Genomic DNA, 21,174 nt, shown 5'->3' with positions numbered 1-21,174 from the left:
ACAGAATACACTGTAGCCACCACAGTGATGTTCATTTTACACAACAAAATCTATACAGTGGATCATACAATAATTAACAAGCAGTAACTATCCGTTCAAAATACACAGGGCAAAATTCTTTGCTGGCGTAAATGGCTGCAGTGTCAGGCTAGTTAGCTCCATTCCACCTAGTTCCGAGAATTTGGCCCACATCGCATAACATGGGACAACACTTAAGGTAAGAGGCTGGAAAGCAATTTCCAAATAATGGTGAAAAATAACCACAGCATTATTTTTGAATTACACATTGGGGAATTGAACAATAATGACTCTCAAATGGAGGGAGGTTTCGTCCAGCAACTCTTACCTGACCAGAGCTTTGACAGTAGATCTGACCACACTGGAGAGCAGGAACAGCGGGGTGACAAGAATGTGAAAGAGGGAGAGTGAGGCAAAGGCCACTGATGGGGAGAAGTCAGCATTTCCAGTCAGGTGGGCATGGACCACAAATGTCTACAAAGATACAATGATTACAGTCTTAAAAGAAGCAAACAGAGAAAACATTTCATATTGCACTGTAGTCTCAATCTTGTAATGGGCAGTTATTGTTTTAATTGGGAAACATCATGCCACCAGCCACTGCAGAGCTCCTCCTGGCAGTCATCAGACATTTGGTACAATTTGCTGTTCATACATCAGTTATGTAAGAAGATTTTTAGGGTCTCAGCTTTTGGTCTCACGTTGTTGTAATTCCTTTCATCCAGGGGCAAGAGACATAATTTTGGTTGTGTGATAAGCAAAGAGAGACAAGCACACTAAGGGTCAGATTGTAGCATTTAAGCACTAGTACACACACGGGTTGTCAATATGGAGCCACCCAACCATAGCAAGAGCTCTGGGAGGGATTGTGTCCCAGAGGTACTATCCCTCCCATAGTTCTGCAGTGAGAAGGAGGGACCTGGACACTGCTCCATCCCTTTGAATGGTGCAGCCTGCTCCCTGGGGCACCTGGCCAGCGCCCCAGAGAATTGAGCTGCAGGAGCAAATAAATAAAAGAACGAACAAACAGGCAAGACCCATATATGCTTTAATGGAAACATTTAATGACGAGATCATTTATGATTGAGAAAAAATAAACTTTGCTAGAATGGCACTTCAAATCATGTCACACCATATACAGAATATCTAGTCCTGAATAACTAGATCCATAGTGGGCCATGTTCTGAGCTCCTTGCACAGTTTTCAACCCAGTCTCATTCAAACAAAGTCCCCTGGGATTCTATTTTCTGATATTTATTGCATGAGCTCAGTAATTGCTCCTCAACATGCAAATCATTAAGGTCTTTCTCTCCTCAAGGCCTGGTCTACACTGAGCTTAAAACTTTTCCTCATTGTACTGGAACCATTTTAGCTCCATAGATTGTAGTCCTATGCAGAGCACAAGTGCACACAAGGTGCCAGTGATTTTACAACCATGTTTGTCTAGACTTGTTCTAAGCAGGGTTAGAGGATACAACGACAAAAATGCCTGTGGTGTTGTCTGCACTCATGCTCCCCCCGTGACTACCACCAGTAGACCCGCACTAGGGCTTCTGCCACTGTGGAAAAGGTTAAGAAAAAGCTCAGTGCAGACACAGTCCCAGATCTGTGGTGAGCCTGGGAAGAATAAGGATTTTGTTCCATATAATTCTGTTACTGTTGATTCAAAAGGCTTGACTTCAGTGGGAACCGGGTTGGACCATTATAGAATCATAGAAATGTAGGGCTGGTGAGGACCTTTAGAGGTCATCTAATCCAACCCCGTGGTGAGGTAGGACCAAATATGTCTACACCATCCCTGACACTTGTTTGTCTAACCTGTTCTTAAAAACCTCCAGTGATGGAGATTCTACAAAGTTCCTTGGAACCCTGTTCCAGAGCTTAACTATCCTTATAGTTAGAAAGTTTTTCCTAATATCTAACTTAAATCTTCCTTGCTGCAGATTAAGCCCCTTACTTGTTATCTCACCTTCAGTGGCCATGGAAAACAATTAATCCCTCTTTATAAACAGCCCGTAATGTATTTGAAGACTTATCAGGAAGGCTAAGATTTAGTCACAGGTATTTTTAGTAAAAGTCATGGACACGTCACAGGCAATAAAAAAAAATTCAGGGCCCATGACCCGTCCATGACTTTTACTATATAAATACCCCTGACTAAAACTTAGCAGCTCCTAGGGCCCAGGGAGCTGCTGCTCCGGGGGGGACGGAGGGGCGCTCAGTACACCGCTGCTGTGGGGGCCTGCGAGCTGATGGCTAGCCCCTGCACTGGCCGCGGGGGCGGACTACCCTCAGCCACCCCTGCTCCAAGGCCCCAGGGACCGCTGCTCGGGTGCTTCCCCCAGGCCAGCCGCCTGAGCAGCGGCCGGTGCAGCTGGCCCCAGGGACCACTGCTTGGGCACTCCCTGAGGCCAGCCACCCCAGGACCGCTTGGGAAGCAGCCGGTGTGGCTGGCCCCAGGGCCACTCCAGCAGTGCCTGGTATGGCTGGCTGCGGGGCGCCCGAGCAGCTGGCCCCGGGATCAGCCGCACCAGCATTACAGCTGCGAAAGTCATGGAAACTGTGACTTCCACGACCTCCGTGACAGAATCGCAGCCTTACTTATCAGATCCCTCCTCAGTCTTCTTTTCTCAAGACTAAAACATGCTCTCCTCTGGACTCTCTCCAATTTGTCCACATCTTTCTGAAGTGTGGCACCTAAAACTGGACCCAGTACTCCAGATGAGGCCTCATCAGTGCCAAGCAGAGGGAACAATTGCCTCCCATATCTTACATACAACGCTCTTGTTAATGCACCCCAGAATGTATTCAATTTGTGATCCATGTTAAATCCAAAATCTTTTTCTGCAGTACTACCACCTAGCCAGTTATTTCCCATTTTGTATTTCTACATCTGATTTCTCCTTCCCAAGTGTAGTACTTTGCATGTGTCTTTACTGAATTTCATCTTGCTGATTTCAGACCAATTCTCCAATTTGTCAAGGTCCTTTTGAATTCTAATCCTGTCTTTCAAAGTGCCTTCAACCCCTCCCAGCCTGGGGTCATACACAAATTTTATAAGCATACTCTCCTCTCCATTATCCAAGTCATTAATGAAAATATTGAATAGTACCAGACCCAGGACGGATCCCTACAGGACCCCACAAGATTTGTCCCCCCAGTTTAACAGCCAGCAATGGATAACTGTTCTTTGAATATGGTATTTTAACAGTTTTGCACCCATTTTACAGTAATTTCACCATGACCAAATTTCCCTAGTTTGCTTATGAGAATATAATGTGGGACTGTGTCAAAATCCTTACTAAAAAGAAAGATACATCATGCCTACAGCTTACCCCTTTAGCCACTATGGAAGTAATATTTAATAACCCCCTTAGACACTTCTTTTTAAATTAGCAAAAGCAAGTGAAATCAGGTGTTTCTGGTGTAGCATTTGACAGATCTCAGTTTGGAATCTACCAGCCTTCGCTTTAAGAAAATCAGGTAGACCTGGCTTGTAAACATTGCTATTTAAAAAAGTTCATACTTACTGTAAGTACAGCTGCAATTGGTATTGCTGCATTCATGAAAACTGTGAAGGAAAACATGCATCACTATTTAGATAGTCTGTACTGAGCGGTCAAAAATATTTACAATATAATGAGTATACAATATAAACTAGTATTTGACTTTATCATGGCATTTCCTATGCTTAGAATAGGAGAAATACACAAATATTGTGGTAAATTTAACTATTGCAGCCAATACATTTGTATTTTTTTTATGGTGCCCACAGTATATTGCATTCCAGATTGTCAAAATACACAGCACCTATCAAATCACTGTATGAATAGATTATTGGCTTATACGTTGCACTGCACTGTCAAGAGGAAGTACATTTTTTTTCCCCTGGTAATCTTTTGGTGCAATAGGTAGCAATTGTGTCATTACTGACATATCATCCACTCAGTAACATTCCAAAATAATTACAATCATGATTACAGTAACAGAAGCATTCTGAGACAGGAGTTAACTGTCAGGTTACTGCTGGAAGATCAGATTAATCCCTGGCTTCAACTGAGTCACTCCCTGTATACCCCAGGAATGGATTTGGCCCATCCTATTTTGCTATTTCAGGAGAGAATCATTTAAAGGTTCTATTATAAAATTGCAGGGCTACAGCTTCTCCTCTGGTAAAAAAATAACAAGGAAAGGGGAGAGGGTTGGGAAGAGTGACAAGTTTTTATACTGATATTTTTTTGTAATCATCTCTTTGATGAGTCAGGGTTTGTGACCTAACAGAAAGGGAAAGGAATGGGGTTGCTTAGGTCAAGAACCTGCAGAGAATGGTCCCAAAAGCTGCAGATCCCTGACGATAGGGATAGAGCTGAAATCTCTTCACATAGTGGGGAAAAAAAGGTGTTCTTGTGATTAAGGCAGTGATCTGGGCTTCAGAAGACCGGGCTTCTATTCCAAGCTCTGTCACTGACTTCCTCTGTGACCTTGGGCAAGTCACTTGACTCTCTGTGACTCATTCCTCATCTGGGAGATAGGGATAATAATACTTGTTTTATCAGTCTTGTCCATTTAGATTGTAACCTCTATAGGATGGGGACTGTCTCTTGATATGTATTTGTACAGTGCCTAAATATGATCGGGCCTACAGGTGCTGTTGCAATACAAATAATGAACTGTAATTTCCTCCGTCCTCTGGCTGTATGGTCCCTCCTGTGGCATGGTGTCACTGATTTCTCCAATATGGCCAGGTTATTAAGCACAGATGGTTGGGGACTGGAAAGAATGTGTGGCTTCTGGCTGAGGTCCACTTTCAGACCGGACATGAATATAAACTAACAACTGTACACAATGACTAATTATCTATTTGGAAGCACAGAAAGAACCTTGCTTGTTCGTGTCAGAGTCAGCTGTGGTCACATCATAAGCTACTCCCCCCTCTATCTAAACCCATTTACTTGAGCTTTTGTTTTGCCCAGTCTTATTTCACTATCTAAATATAATTGAGAAAGAGAGAGAAAAAAATTAAGATCTATTAAAAAAATAAAGAAAACTAATTCCTTTCCCTAAGTTAAATATTTTTCTCACTGTAGTAAGAGGTGAACTTAGAAAGGTCACAGATAACTCATTTGTATATATGCTAGTAATTTGTTTTAAAGAGCCACTGATTTAATTAAGAATTTTGTTCTCAAGCTTCCTGCACCCACTAGTGGAAAGGCCTGGGATTTATGCAGCTATGCAATGCTGTTGTAGCCATGTTACAACATCCCAGGATATTAAAAAGACAAGGTGGGTGAGGTAATATCTTTTAATGGACCAACTTCTATTGGTGAGAGAGAGAAGCTTTCACGAGTACACGGAGCTTTTCTTCAGGTCACTCTGTGCAATAGTTAACCCACAAGAATGGGAAAGACATCTGCTTGTTGTCATTACTGAACATAGCACTCTCTTAAATCTCTTTTAAGAGGGGCATTAGGCATATTAGGGATGAATTTATTAGAGGGGGAACTCTATATCCTAGTAAAGAGGACTGGGAAGAAATTGGTAAAGTACATGTAGGAGCTAGTGAGGAACAATCACATGTAAAAAAAAAAGTCCTATTTAAATATAACACATGAAAGCAAGCAACAGAATATTGACAAAATGCACAAGTGCTTATATACAAATGCTAGAAGTCTAAATACTAAGATGGGGGAATTGGAGTGCCTGGTATTAAATGAGGATATTGACATAACAGGCATCACGGAACTTGGTGGAATTAAGATAATCAATGGGACACAGTAACCAGGGTACAATATCAACAAAGAGTCTGGTGGCACCTTAAAGACTAACAGATATATTTGGGCATAAGCTTTCGTGAGTAAAAACATCACGAAAGCTTATGCCCAAATATATCTGTTAGTCTTTAAGGTGCCACCAGACTCTTTGTTGTTTTTGTAGATACAGACTAACACGGCTACCCCCTGATACAGGGTACAATATATGTATGTATGTATGTATATATATATATATATATATATATATATATAGGGTGACCAGATGTCCCAATTTTGGGGTCTTTTTCTTATATAAGCTCCTATTACCTGCCACCCCCTGTCCCGATTTTTCAGATTTTCTGTCTGGTCACACTAAATATACAGGAATGACAGAGTGGGTCACATCAGTGGGAGAGTGGCACTATATGTGAAAGAAATCACAGAGTCAAATGATGTAAAAATCTTCAATGAACCAAAGTACCATAGAACCATGGATAGAAATTCCATGCTTGAATAATAAGAGTATAGTAAGAGGAATATACTACCGACCACCTGATGAGAATGGCGACAGTAACTTGGAAATGGTCGGGGAGATTAAAGAGGCTACAAAGGCAGAAACTGCAAAAATAATGGGGGATTTCAACTATTCTCAGATTGACCGGGTATGTATCACCTTAGGAAGAGATGCTGAGACAATATTTCTATATACATTAAATGACTGCTTCATGGAGTAGCTTGGAACCCACAAGGAAAGAGGCAATACCTGGTTTAGTCTTAAGTGCAGCACAGGATCTGGCCGAAGAGGTGAATGTAGCTGACCTGCTTGGTAATAGTGATCATTAACATCCTTGTAGGGGAAAAGTTCCAAAGAAACCCACTACAGTAGCATTCAGCTTCATAAAGGGGAAGTACACAAAAATGAAGAAGCTAGTTAAACGGAAATTAAAAGGAACAGTCGCAAGGGTGAAATGCTTGCAAACTGCATGAAGACTAGTTAAAAACATCATAACAGATGTTTTTAAACTAAATGTATACTCCAAATTAAAAAAAAACCCACACACACACACACACACACACAGTAAGAGGACCAAAAAATGCCACCATGGCTAAACTATAGAGTAAAAGAGGTGGTTAGAGGCAAAAAGGCATTGTTTAAAAACTGGAAGTCAAATCCTAGTGAGGAAAATAGAAAGGAGCATAAACTCTGACAAGTATAATAAGGCAATCCAAAAAAGAATTTGAAGAGCAACTAGCTAATTACATCGGAAACAAGAAGCCTGCCAAACAGTCAATGGGACCATTGGATGATCAAGGAGCACTCAAGGACTCTTTACATTGGTCTTTGCTGCAGAGGATATGGGATATGGAGACCCCCCACAGCTACGCTATTCTTTTTATGTGACAAATCTGAGGAACTGTCCCAGATTGAAGTGTCAATAGAGGAGGTTTTAGAACAAACTGATACATTAAAATAGTACTAAATCACCAGGACCCATGGTGTTCACCCCAGAGTTCTGAAGGAACTCAAATATGAAATTGAAGAACTACTCACTGTGGTATGTAACCTATTGCTTAAATGAGCCTCTGTACCAGATAACAGAAGAGTAGCTAATATAATGCCAATTTTAAAATAATCTCCAGAGGCGATTCTGGCAATTACAGGCCGGTAAGCATAACTTCAGTACCAGACAAATTGGTTGAAACTATAGTAAAGAACAATATAATCAGACACACCAATAAACATGATATGTTGGGGAAGAATCAACACGGCTTTTGTCAAGGGACATTATACCTCACCAATTTATCAGAATTGTTTGAGGACGCCAACAAACATGTGGACAAGAGTGATCCAGTTGATATAGCCTACTTGGACTTTCAGAAAGCCTTTAACAAGGTCCCTCATTAAAAGCTCATAACCAAACTAAGCAGTCATGGGGTAAGAGGGAGGGTCCTTTCATGGGTCACTAGCTGGTTAAAAGATAGGAAACAAAGTGTAAGAGTAAATGGCTAGCTTTTACAATAGAGAGACAGGTAAATAGCAGGTTCTCCTAAGGATCTGTGCTTGGACCTGTGATATTCAACATATTCATAAATGATCTGGAAAAGTGGGTCAACAGTGGCATGGAAAAATGTGCAGATGATACAAAATTATGCAAGATAGTTAAATCCTAAGCTCACTGCAAAGAGCTACAAAGGGATCTCACTAAACTGGGTCACTACGTCACAAAATGGCAGATGAAATTCAATGTTGAAAAGTGCAAAGTCATGCACATTAGCAAAAACAATCCTAACTAAATGTACTAAATGATGGGGTCTAAATTAGCTGTTTCTTTCTAAATTAGAAAGAAATCTTGGTGACATTGTGGATAGTTCTCTGAAAACATTCTCTCAGGGTTCAGTGGCACTCAAAAAAAGGTAACAATGGTACAAACTATTAGGAAAGAGATAAATAATAAAACAGAAAATATCATAATGCTACTATATAAAACCATGATACACCCACTCCTTGAATACTGTGTGCAGTTCTGGTCACCCCATCTCAAAACAGATATATAAGAATTGGAAAAGGTGCAGAGAAGGGCAACAAAAATGAGTTGGGGTATGGAACCACTAAAAAGACGGGGACTGTTCAGCTTAGAAGAGACACACCTTAGTGGGGATATGATAGAGGTCTATGAAATCATGCATGAGATAGAGGAAGTGAATAGGGAAGTGTTATTAACCCTTCACATAATACTAGAACTAACAATCATCTGATGATATTAATAGGCAGTTTTAAAACAAAACAGTAGGTTTAAAACAAACATAAAGAAGTACTTCTTCACACACACACACACACACACACACACACACACAGGCAAACTGTGCAACTCATTACCACGGGCTGTTGTGAAGGTAAAAGTATAAATGGGTTCAAAAAAGAATTAGATAAGTTCATGGAGGAAGGTCCATCAATGGCTATTAGCCAAGATGGTCAGGGAGGCAACCCCATGTTCCAGGCATCCTTAAACCTCCAACTGCAAGAAGCCGGGACTGGATGGCAGGGCATCGATCATTTGATAATTGCCCTGTTCTGCTCATACTCTCTGAAGCATCTGGCACTGGCCACTGTCAGAGACAGGATACTGGGCTAGATGGACCATTGGTCTGACCCAGTACGGGCATTCTTATGTTCTTATATTTTGGCTTGGCAGAATTTGATTTTTATGGAGGTATAGCCATCTATATTTATTTTTAAGCATTCTTTTTAATTATTGATTTACATATTCACAGTTCAAAATTATGGGTTCTAAGCATTTTTTCAGTTTTTATTGATTTAAATTTTCACAGTTTAGGAAATTAAAAGAGGTCACACAATAATTATTTAACGTTTTTATCTCAATTTCTGCTATCATTAAAGTTCTAGAACAGTTAAAACCTCAATTGCCAACATCACCTGTCATAATATACAAAGGAAATATCCTAAAATCAAACTCTAAGAAGTTCTCAAGCAGTATTTTCTTACTTTGCCTATCTGTAAATTTCAAATATTATTGATGGAAATATTTTTTTTTCAGTTCATGTGTGTACAGTGAAGTTGATGTTTACTGACATTTACTGATAAAAATCTACTTCTTCCAAGCCTAAGCATATTATAATATACCTCACTGCATCTATCATAGGAAAATATCAGTAGTTTCGTAATACTAAAGAAAGAGGTTAACCTCAATTTTTATTTATATCCATGCCTGTCTTTTCCTCTCACCAGGCTTAGTCAATGTTCAGACAGTAAAAATATTCCCAAGTTATTTTATCTTCTCCTGCGGAATGTCCTCATTTGACCCTCAAACAGTTTTGGCTGACTCCTTGGCTGTCCTTTTTTGGACATGAACTCCCAGAAGGATTTAATGTGCCGTTAGACATTGGTAGACTATCCTTCCTGTTTTCAAACATTAAAAAAGATCTTTAATGAATCCTGAAAATATACTCCATTTTTTCATGTTCTATATGCTTAAAAAATGAATTTGTCATGTTAATGTAGCCCTAATTCTTATTTAGAATGTTTGCATTAATGAGTATTGCATATATTTATATTTCTCAGGCAAAAACTTGGTTAAAGCTAGAATTAAATTGTAAATATTGATCAATAATTAGGCAATTTTTTTAAAGGAAAATGATTCCTCCCCCCACCCCCCACAAAACAACCCACAAATGTTTAAAAGCCTGGAAAATTCCAAGTTAAGTTTACATTTTTAAAAAATGAAATGTTTGTGCTGAAGTTCAAAACAATCTCAACTCTGTCCCCCATGACCTTTCTGCTGCACAGTTGTCACACGTATGAAATATGGAGAAAATTTGATGCAGGACCTTCGATAAGGAATGTGTTTCTAAGGCCTTTAAGAAATTTGCATCCTAGAGCTGTTGGTTTCTTAAACCCACTAAGTCATTGTATTTGAAATTTACCTGTGGGAGTTTTGAAGTACATAGATTTGTTTTTTGTGCATGTCTAAGTAGAGAACCCAGCAAAGTTTGGTCATGGATAGACCCTCTTTTGCTGCAGACTGCCCACCGACAATATTCTCCTCCAGTGTATGATCGTAACGATGACCTATCCAACTGATTCACTTGGGGTAGGGGGAAAATGGTAGTTGTAGTCAGGACTGGAGGTGAAATCCTGATTCCATGGAAGTCCATGGGAGTTTTGCCAGTTATTTCAATGGGGCCAATTAATTCCTTTAAATGAAACTATTTTAAACAAAAAAAAAAAAAAAAAAAAAAAAAAGGATGCATTACCATTATCAGGCAAATGTGGTATATTGAAGTGTTTTTAAAAGAAATTTATTTCCAATTTCAGGTATTGCAGATGAGTTGGATTCTGTCAAAAGCATTGTTCTTGGACAAAGGGAAACAGAACTGAGAAAAAAGGAAATTAACTCAACACCTTAGATCTGGGATCAGGTACTGTGCTTTTCCTTGTGAGAAAACTTGGGATTATTTTGCTTCCAGCAAGAGATCAAAGGAAAGAGAAAACCATTTATTTCTGTCTCTGTACCTCTGTATATACAATACATGCTGCATCTTCTAAAACTGAATATTTGTGATTCTTAGAGAGACAAGGTGGGTGTGGTAATATATTTTATTGGACCAAGTTCTGTTGGTGAGAGAGACAAGCTTTCTTGGGACCGACATGGAGACAGCTGTACTACATACAATGTTTGTGAATCTCTCATTTACCAGCATGGTGTGAAAACTCACAGGAGGCTGGTGTGCTCCTGGTAATAAATTCATTGTTAAAAAAGTCAAAAACTTGCTCTTCACTGAAAATACTTTGCATCGCTGCTAAGCCATCCTCCTTAGTTTGATTCTGACAGGGACAATTTATCATATAGATGGTAAGAGCCTATTTCCAAGAAAGTGCCTGCAGCATCCACTGCAGTTCCCTGCAAATGCAAAACACTACATTTGTGTATGTGGGTGAAGAGGCAGAGACATTTAACTACCAATCTGTGTGTTCAAATGAAGGTTCTCTTAAGGCCACACTGATATACCCATAAATGTTGCAAATGCATTTATTGTGATCCACTGAAAATCTGTCCCTCATCAAAGGTGAGGTATACTCAACCATTAACCTGAACAGGAGGAAGCAGTTAACTACAGATAATAAGATACCATTTTCAAGACTCAAGGTTCAGAACATTTAAAAACAAATTCTAGAAAATATCGAATTTCTTCTGCTCCCATTGTCCTGAAAAATGTCTATCCTTCCTCTTGCCCAATGACACACAAAATATCTCCAACATATCCCTCACACTTTTCCCTTTACTTTTAAAAATAAAATCTTACACAGGCAATGTACAGCTTTATATAGAGAGAAAAAGAGTGAGGATGACATCATCATGTATTATTCCCACATTCTCAGGTGCAATATATATTTTATTGTGGTGAATTATGGTGATATCAGGTATATAGATAACAATGCTTATATATCACAGAGATAGGTACCTTAGAAATTTTGATAGACAGACAGGCAGACTGGAATGGTAGAGTCATCCATTCTAATGAATTATGTTTACCTATTCAGGTGTGTGCAAGAGTCACCAAAATTAATTTCCATTACTTTGTACTGCCAGGACAATATCCAAGAGTCTCCAAGTTTATCTCCACCTTGTTCATATCACAATAGTGCTATTTTTCTGTGCTGTTTTGAGTCACTATTGATTCTTAATAAGTTATTACTGGTGCATCATTTTTTGACTTAATTTGTATTGACACATACTTGTATTTTTACACTATTGCTTTGAGACAATGAGGGTGACAAGTTTTCACTTATGGTTGTGAACAACAAATAAAGAGTAGCTATAAATGATGTATGAGCCCCAGACAGCAGATCTGATGTTAGTTGTGCCTGTCACTCTATTTATATCTATATTGAGAAAAATAATGAGTTCTGTGCCTTTATAATCCCCATATAGTATGTCAGAGCATCAGGTAGCGTAAATCAATGTAACTCTATTGATAGCCTAAGGGAAGGCCTACACTTAAAAAGCTGCAGCGGCACTGATGTAGCACTTTAGGGAGGATGCTATAATGCTAATGGGAGAGCTTCTCTCATCGGCATAGTTAATCCACCTCTGTGAGAGGCCATAACTATGTCGATGGGAGAAGTTCTCCTGTCAATATAGCGCTGTCTACACCAGGGGTTAGGTTGTTATAACTGCATCACTCTGGGGGTGGATTTTTCATGCCCCTGAGCAACATAGTTCTACTGATGTAAGTTTATAGTGTAAACCTGGCCTAAGTTAAAGCAGCAAAGGTGCAGATACTCCTGACCTGAGGTTACAGGAACTTTTTACAACATCTTCAATTATAGGCTTGGTTCAGCTCAACTCAGAGGGAGAGTAAATGCTTTACAGAAGGCTATGAGATGAAGTAAGATTGAAGGGGGAATAAAAAAAAACCTGGAATGCTGAAAATTGCTTAGGGTCTCACAGCTTCACCCATCCCCAGAATGCTAGGATCCTGCTGAGAATCATAATGAAACCATCTAGGTAAGGAGCCTGTGATATCTTTCTGTTCTGTAGCCTCACTACCACAGAATCATAGAATATCAGGGTTGGAAGGGACCTCAGGAGGTCATCTTGTCCAACCCCCTGCTCAAAGCAGGACCAATCCCCAACTAAATCATCCTAGCCAGGGCTTTGTCAAGTCTGACCTTAAAAACCTCTAAGGAAGGAGATTTCACCACCTCCCTAGGTAACCCATTCCAGTGCTTCACCACCCTCCTAGTGAAGACGTTTTTCCTAATATGCAACCTAAATATCCCCCACTGCAACTTGAGACCATTACTCCTTGTTCTGTACCGAGGTGTATATTGCTTGCTACGTGGTACTGTGGTGTATTACCGAGGTGTAGATTGCTTGATACATGATACCGTGATACAACATACTATGACATCACATTGGAAATAAAGCCATAAGTCAATAAGGGCCCTTTGCAGCACTTTTCTACATTTTTTAGCTGTCTATTGTTCATAGGAAAAATCCCTATGAAGTCACAGGCCCAATTAAAGCATCAATTAGGCAGTTACTCCTGGTCTGAATCTACAGGAACTTTTTACAACCCTAAATGATACACAGCAAGTCACTGTGTTGTCCTGAATAAAACCAAGTATCTCTGCTTTGCCTTTGGCACTTCCCAACTCCAGTATGATCCTATTACTGTTCCACAGGCAGCAATACAGACTGCTTCTGTTGAGTAATCTCAGCTACCCTAGCCAGCCAATTCTCAAAGTGGAAGTGCTATACAAGCAGGCCTTTTCACCAGTGCATCACAGTGCAGCAACAGGCCCTAAATCAGCTATCTCACACAAGGTTTTGTAGCTTGAAGTTCAGCTAATCCTGGATTACTGGGCCTGTACAAGGAATTGTGATGACTTTTCAAATCTGCAGACCCATGTACAAACGCTAGTTTAATTTGCACACGTCACAAAACCATCACATAGCTGGCACTCTCCATTCCAGTGAGGCTTAAGACTGGAAAAACAGAAAGTGATGCTAGACTGGATTGGGGTGCACAGGCAGAGAGTCAGAGGAGGAAGGTTACACAGCACTAAACTCCCCCAGGGAGCCCTCCTCTAGCTGCTGCTATTTGTCCTTCACCCTGACCTCCACATTCACATTTTGTAAAAGAGAAAAAATTCCATGGATTACTTGAATTGACACATTTTGTAGTTATTAGGTTTATTTAGCTCATTAAGGGCCTAATTATTCAGGGCACATATGCATAAACCGAACTCTACTGAATCAAAGGGAAGATCTACCTGCACAATAAGGAGTATGGGATCAGACCCTAAAGCAGCAGGATCTACGCCAGCTGAGAAATGGTAAACTCATTAGGAGGTAATAATGTACCAGTACATAAGCTCATCAGTGTGATAAGGAAGCAGCTTACTTGATATGGAGGTATAGAGAGCAAAGGCTTTAAGGCTGGTCATTTCCTTTTGCCGGGTTTCCTCCACACTGCTGTGAAAGATATGTTCCCAGGCATAGAGTTTAAGGAGTTTAATGCCCCGAAGCATCTCATTTGTTTTCTTCAGTCTCTCATTGGAATATTCCTGCAACAATTACATGTAAATTAATTTAAGGAGGATTACTAGAGCACCTTAGAATGAGGATCTGTGTCACCGTGTAAACTGCCTGCAGTCCCCAGCAGGTTGCATAGAGTAATCAGTCAATAATATTTTCAATGGCTCTGTCCATTCAACATTCCCTTTCTAGGGGTGTGATTTTCAAAAGTGTCTAGGTGACTAAGAAGCACAAAGTCCCACTGACTTTCAATGGGACTGGTGCTCCTAAATCACCTAGCTAATGAAAATCTCACCCCTACATGGTCTTTCAGACACACCCAGGGGTTGGTATGATTTCTAGTGCCAAGAATGTTTGCTGAATGTTCACTGTGTAATGAAATATCCCCACGTAAAGTAAATCTCAGTAGCTGCTGACAATCTGAAATAAACATTTTACATGGTAACTAAAAGCCACACAGACTGCCACTGTATAATGTGCTAGTAAGGATGTACTAAATTGAACACATATGTTGTTTCTTAATTCTTTTCTTTTTTTCCAAGGCAACCCATTATTGCTCAGATATGAGGATGAAGGCCACACACATTTTTAGAGGAGTTGATACTATGGAAGGTATTTGGAGGTAGGGATACTTATGTATAACTCCCATTAATACTCAGTGCTACGTGTGCATACTGAGGGCAAAGTAGATCTCAGGGAGCAAATCTTGTCCCCTGACCCCCTAAATGGGCTCACATGGCTGGAAAGGCAATGCAATAGTGATTCTACTGAGTATAGGGACAGGCTTCAGAGGAGGGCTCCACATTCTTTGTGCTGTGAAGCACTGATCTGTGGCAACTTGGGCTGCAGCAGTGCAGGTGATTGGGTGGGGGAGAATTTAAGTGCAAGTCAAGGCAGGGTTAAGTGATGACCAGTGGCTATGCAAACTATGGGGTTTTACTAACCAAACCCCAACATGTATCATGTTGCATGGCTGCTAGTACTTTTCAGAGGCTACAGTAACGGCCGGGTGTGTTTGCACCGATATTCTGTGACAGTGGCACTGGAACATTTTTAATAGTGGGGGTGCTGAAAGCCAGCCCCCTTATCCCTGTCCACCCCACCAAGCTGAGGCCGACAGCTGGGACCCCGGGTGTACGTGGCTGGCAGCCGGGACCCCGGGGGTTCTGCAGCAACCCCCGCACCACTAATTCCTGCGCCTATGCTTTGTGACTTGTTCTGAGCTAGAGTGAAGGAGTCCTTCTCCCTATGCCCCCCTCCCCCAACTAGGTTCATTTTTTTGGGCTTTGTGTGGGATGAGCATTTGGCTCTATTATGTACAATAGCATTTCAGTGGACAGAATGATCATTGACTTTGTTTTAATTTATAGGACAGGAAAAGAGAAGAATGATCAAATCTCAAGTTACTTACTGTAAAGAGAAAAACAACAACCGTTTAAGAGAATAATTCTAAGACAAATTGTGTCCTTGCTGCTTGTCTTTTCATCACTTTCGCATCCTGCCTTTGACATACTAGAATGTTACAAAATCTTTGATAGGCAGTATTTGGTCAATGTCATAGGCTTAGCTTTGCAATTCTAATGTAGATGAATGAAGAAATACCAGAGATACTTACCAATGTGCTTCTTTGGGCCTGTGAGAGTTTTGTTGCCACAAAGTACTGGACAGGTGCAAGAACTATGATCACTACTGCTCCAATTAAGGCACTGATTCCAAGCAGGTAGTAGAGCAGAAGCACACCTACAATAATCTGATGTAAGAAAGGGTGAAAAGACAAGGAATTACCTCATTGTATACGCACAGCAAAGAATAAGCAGACAGTGAAGGCCATAAATGCCCCTGGATTGTATGCTGAAAAACAGCAATTCACTATGACAAAGCCTGCCTCAGGGTTTCATGTACAACCCCAGAAGTTTTGCTTGATATGCTGCATTACTAACCTACCACATAAAGTGTTTTAAATCCACCAAAGCTATGCAATCTCCAAGGAAGGCATGTGGTCTGAACAAAGATGGGAGGAGTAGAGGTCAAGCCAAAGTACAAAAAAACCACAAAAAACCTAAACCCAAACCCAACCCATAATTATGGTCAATTTACCCTGCTCCGAGTCTCATTAACTTACTACTGGTAGAAAAAGCACAGCTTGGTGTGGAAAAATATGGATGTTCCAGTGTGATTCTAAATAAACATACAGGGATCTTCTTCCATTGGTGGGCCGTGTTTTTTTAATCTCAGATTGCAAGAAGTTTAGAAAAGCTTGCTGTACATTTCTGTACTTCCTGGATTCCCTGCTACAGATAGTACCATATACAGAATATTACAGTGCTTTGTATTGCAACAAAGTACCATAGGTGCTACGGTAACAAACAATAAAAATAGTTGAAAATCTTTTCATTTAGTATTTCTCGCTGTGCTGTTGACAGTTACTACAGCCCTTTTCCCCCCTTGGTGATTGGATGACATGATGTGTACTTTATTACACTTGCACATATTTTTGTCACAATTTTTGGCAGATTTAAAGTCTCTCCCCCCCTTTTTTTAAATTAAGGGGAAACCTACAGCTCCAAGTTTGAACTCAATCTTTCAGTCCATGATGCATGGGAAAAGTCTAATTTAATTCATTAGGATTATACATACACGACAGGGATATTTATGACAATTTACCATGACCAAGAAACTCAATAGTATGACTGATTCTGTTACAAATGAATAAAAATCTGCCTGGTGTCTGGTTTTAAAAGGTAAAGTATGTTTGATTAAAAATATAAATTATCCTTCTCAATGACTCGGGGGTTTAAGGATGTGGGATTTTCCGTAGAGAAAGAAGGACATCTATGGCAGAAAGGTAAAAGCCCTTACAGGGCCTAATACTGCTCCTAGGGAATCTTTCTATTGACTTCAATGGGCTTGAATCAGGCAGCTACTGAAAGCCATAGCAAAACTTCCATTCATTTCAATTGGAACAAAGATAGGGCTCAAAGTCTGTACACTTTTAGAAAAAAATATATAAATGCACAAATCTTCTAATCAAGGAGAAGTTATGAAACTCATAAAAATGGCTAAAATGTTGGTTAAGTCTCTCTAAAGTAAAAATTAATTTGTTTTAAATAATTGCTTGGTTTGTTCAATTTTTGATTAGAAGACTCTTTTGAGCATCCATTTAAGTGCTCGTGCTGTATTATTAGGAAAAGCAATGAATGGATGAGGGGCAAAGGCATCTTGGAGTGGAGTCTGACAAACATGATGCAGAATTCATTGATTTCTATAGCACAGTGCATTCAGCATGCTACAAAAACAATATGGGAATTATTCTGATTTGCTGTAGAACATTGTAGGATAACAATGCATTTTAATGTAGATATATTTTTTGCTAGGTTGATAGGAAAGTTAGAACCCTCATTGATATTGGAGATAATATTTTCAAAAGCTAAAGGATTCTTGTATACTACACAAAACACAACAAAATGAGTCTGATTCTCAGTTACATTGAGGACCTTTGACACTGACTTAGCAGTGTAAAAGGAGCCTTAAAGTAGGTGTAAATGTAACTTACACCTAAATTACAGCCCTTTTGCACTGCCAGACTAGTGTAAAAGGGCCAGAGTGTAACTGAGAATCCGGCCTTATGTTTTCATCAAAGACACAGATTCTTCTGTGTGTCTCAAAGCTCCTTCAGAAGTGCCTTTTTATCTGGGTACAATTCACTGTGTATATTTGTGGCAGGATAACTTTACAGCGAATGGACACAGTGCCCTAACATCCAGATTTCTTTTAAGAGCAAACAACCAGCCTGTCACCATCTCTTCAATATAGTTACTTTCAGTTATAATTGTCTTCACAAGGTTTGCTGGAAATAATATTCATGCTTGCACATGGGCATGCGTACACACACGCACACTGTCTTTCTCTCTCCCCGCTGCCCTCCACCCCCTCCAATAATGATCTCATTTATTCCTGCAATATCAGGGAAATTCAGGGTTTAAGCACTAGCATGAGTTCAAAAAACATATTTATTTGTGAAAATATTTTACTTATAATTGTTATAAGTCATATCTTAGGCCTTTTATACCCTAGAAAGTTGCACTGTTTTAACAATACAAGTATAGTTAAAGTGGAACATACCCCCTTGTGTGGATGCAGTTATATCAGTAACTATAACTATGCTATAGTTATTTCCATTTGAGAAGGAGATTAAGCTATACCAATAGCAAGCACCTTTATACTGGTGCAAGTGCATTCACACTAGGGCTTGTACAGGAATAACTGTATTAGTAAAACAAAAATCAATCACACTGCCTAAGGGACAGTCACTTTCAAGTGTAAACCAGAAATTAGAGCATGAAGAGCCCAGTGGAGCCGCAGCCATTTATACCAGATGAAGATCTGGCCCTAAAAGTGAAAGCAATACAAAAAAAAAAAAAAAAAGCTGCTACTTCGTAATTTGTTTACTACTTGTATTTTAGTCTGCTTTCTGCACAGCCAGCCTCCCTTCTGTACCAATGAACATTATTCTCAATTCTCATGCATTAACTTGACATCCTAGGTCTGATGCAGCTTCTGTTGGAGTCAATGGGAGTTTTGCCACTGAATCATCCAGAATTCCTCGTGTTCCAGCTCATGTCATGGCTTAGAAGAGCTTCAATCAAGCACTAATATTATTAGAATGACAACGGAAAGCATAAGGTAATACTTTAGATATTTCAAAAGTGTGAGCATTCTCCAGGCAGTTCAAGAGGGGATGATTAATTGGATTGCAAGTGAAGAAATAAAGCCTCCTCATCCAGAAAACATCACTTCTTCCTCTCCACATGGCCTTCTATTAACATGCAGTTCAGTAGCACATGAAGTAACGTTACTTGACGTTTCCTCACTTCCAGCACTGACTGTTAAATATAATTTCTGAACAGCATTAGATGGAAATGGGTTCAATGAATAACGTTACTTTGCTTGCTCAGATAATTGTTTGATTCAACCCTCCCATTTTTGATGAACCAATTCATTTTTCTGTATAATAACATCACACAATTATTTATTCCTGTAGTCCAGACGCTGGTAACAATAATCATAAATGGGGCAGATGAGGATGTGCTGAAAGACACTGTTGTGAAAAAGCTAGGTATAGCTGGGAATCAATAATTCTATTATGTGAAAAGTTTTGAGGTTTCAACATTTGGTTTTGGTCCACAATTGGGATGAAGCAGATTTCTCTCTCTCTCTCTCTCTCTCTCTCTCACACACACACACACACACACACACACACAACCTGGAACAGAGCAGTCACCCTAGAATGTATCCCAGGTCAGTTCCCTAACTTCCTGGCTACTAGCTATTCTGGCCAATAGCTATTCTAGACTCATTCACACCAAAAATTCCATCCTGGACCTGAGAAACCTATTTAATGAATCTGCATTTTCTGATGAAACAATGTCTAATCAGTAAATTCCTAACCAGCTCTAGAAATAACATTTTTTTAACAAAATCTAGCCTATCAATAAGTCCCTCTGTTCTTCTGACTGACAAACTTGGCTATAGCTACTTCAGTCTGATTTGAGAGTTATGCAAGTGACAAACCAAGTTAAGAAAAAAGATTTGATGTGGGAATCCAGTGTATTGCCCTGGCAATGACAAGCACTATTGTGTTGGGGTCTTTACTATGCCTTTAATCTGCACATGAAACTCCCATTTATGGCAATAATTCTAAAGTGAAACATACATTTTTTCCACAAATAGAGCATTAATTATTGCATCACTAAAATGTAAGACAATTTTTGCACTTTTCTTTTAAAACACATTTTATAAATAATAAAAGTGGTAAATGATTTATTTTCATTAAATTTTACACACATTTAGATCTTGGTATGAATTTAGGAACAGGCTTTGCTTGAGCTCTGCAGACCTTATATTGTTTGACTGTTTACATTTTTGTTCCTGCAGTTTTCAAAATACTGGAATTGCAAGCTAGTACCTCCCAATTCCCTGCGAAATGAAAGTCTATAAAGCCAGGAGCATAAAATAGCTGCCTTTTATTGCAAATTAAAATTCCAGGGAAGCTGAATAATAATGTTTGGATCTCCAAGTGCTTTACAAAAGAGGGCATGAGAATCATTATTCTGATTTTACGGACGCAGACACACAGGAACAGAAAAGTTAAGTGGCTTGCCAAAGGTTACAGCAGCAGCACCAGGAGCAGAACTCAGATTTATTGACTTCTAGGCCAGTGCCTTAACCACTTGACTACTGTGGTATCATCTATACTAAATGTTTTTGTCTGATTCAGTAGCCTTATTCCCTCAATGCCCAATGGATGATTACATTATCAATACCCATATGTTCAGGCCAGCTGCATCCTCATACATACCCTCATGGAAATTATACCTGCTTGGGGCAGGAGTAATCACCATGAAGCTTAGCACCAGCGCAGCAAGTGTGTGCTTGGGGCGGCAAGCCACTGGGTGCAGCCTGCCGGTCGCTGTGAGGGCGGCAGTCAGGTGGCCTTCGGTGGCCTGCCTGCGGGAGGTCCGCCAGTCCTGCGGTTTCGGCGGCAATTCAGCGGCGTGTACACCAAAGACGCGGGACCGGCAGATCACCCGCAGAAACGCTGCAGAATCTGCGTGACTGTGGCCCGCCCACAGGCACGCCGCTGAAGGCCTCGTGACTGCCATGCTTGGGGCGGCAAAAAAAATAGAGCTGCCCCTGGTTAGACTACATCCATCCCTCCGACTTTTAGATTATCCAGACCATCCCCTACGTAACTCTGCTCACAAAAGTACCTTTGCAGTATGAACAGAACAGAAATATCACTGATGTATTTGAAACCGAATTGTCTACTTTAAAAAGCAGCA

General features: G+C 40.0%; 1 protein-coding gene across 9 annotated transcripts in view; it reads right to left on the bottom strand.

Moving 5' to 3' along the window:
* ABCC8 (ATP binding cassette subfamily C member 8) overlaps positions 1 to 21,174 on the bottom strand; it is a 139,717-nt gene that overhangs the window by 76,820 nt on the left and 41,723 nt on the right. For all 9 annotated transcript variants that reach the window (XM_054027476.1, XM_054027477.1, XM_054027478.1 and 6 more), the window contains 4 exons: positions 15,948 to 16,082; positions 14,199 to 14,361; positions 3,549 to 3,589; positions 347 to 492 (listed from right to left, as the gene is read on the bottom strand). In XM_054027476.1, the coding sequence (XP_053883451.1) occupies positions 347 to 492; positions 3,549 to 3,589; positions 14,199 to 14,361; positions 15,948 to 16,082 (485 nt within the window). The remainder of the gene's footprint in view (positions 1 to 346; positions 493 to 3,548; positions 3,590 to 14,198; positions 14,362 to 15,947; positions 16,083 to 21,174) is intronic.

This window comes from Malaclemys terrapin, chromosome 4, assembly GCF_027887155.1.
Source record: "Malaclemys terrapin pileata isolate rMalTer1 chromosome 4, rMalTer1.hap1, whole genome shotgun sequence".
NCBI lineage: Eukaryota > Metazoa > Chordata > Testudines > Emydidae > Malaclemys > Malaclemys terrapin.
This window is presented reverse-complemented; position numbering and strand designations above follow the sequence as displayed.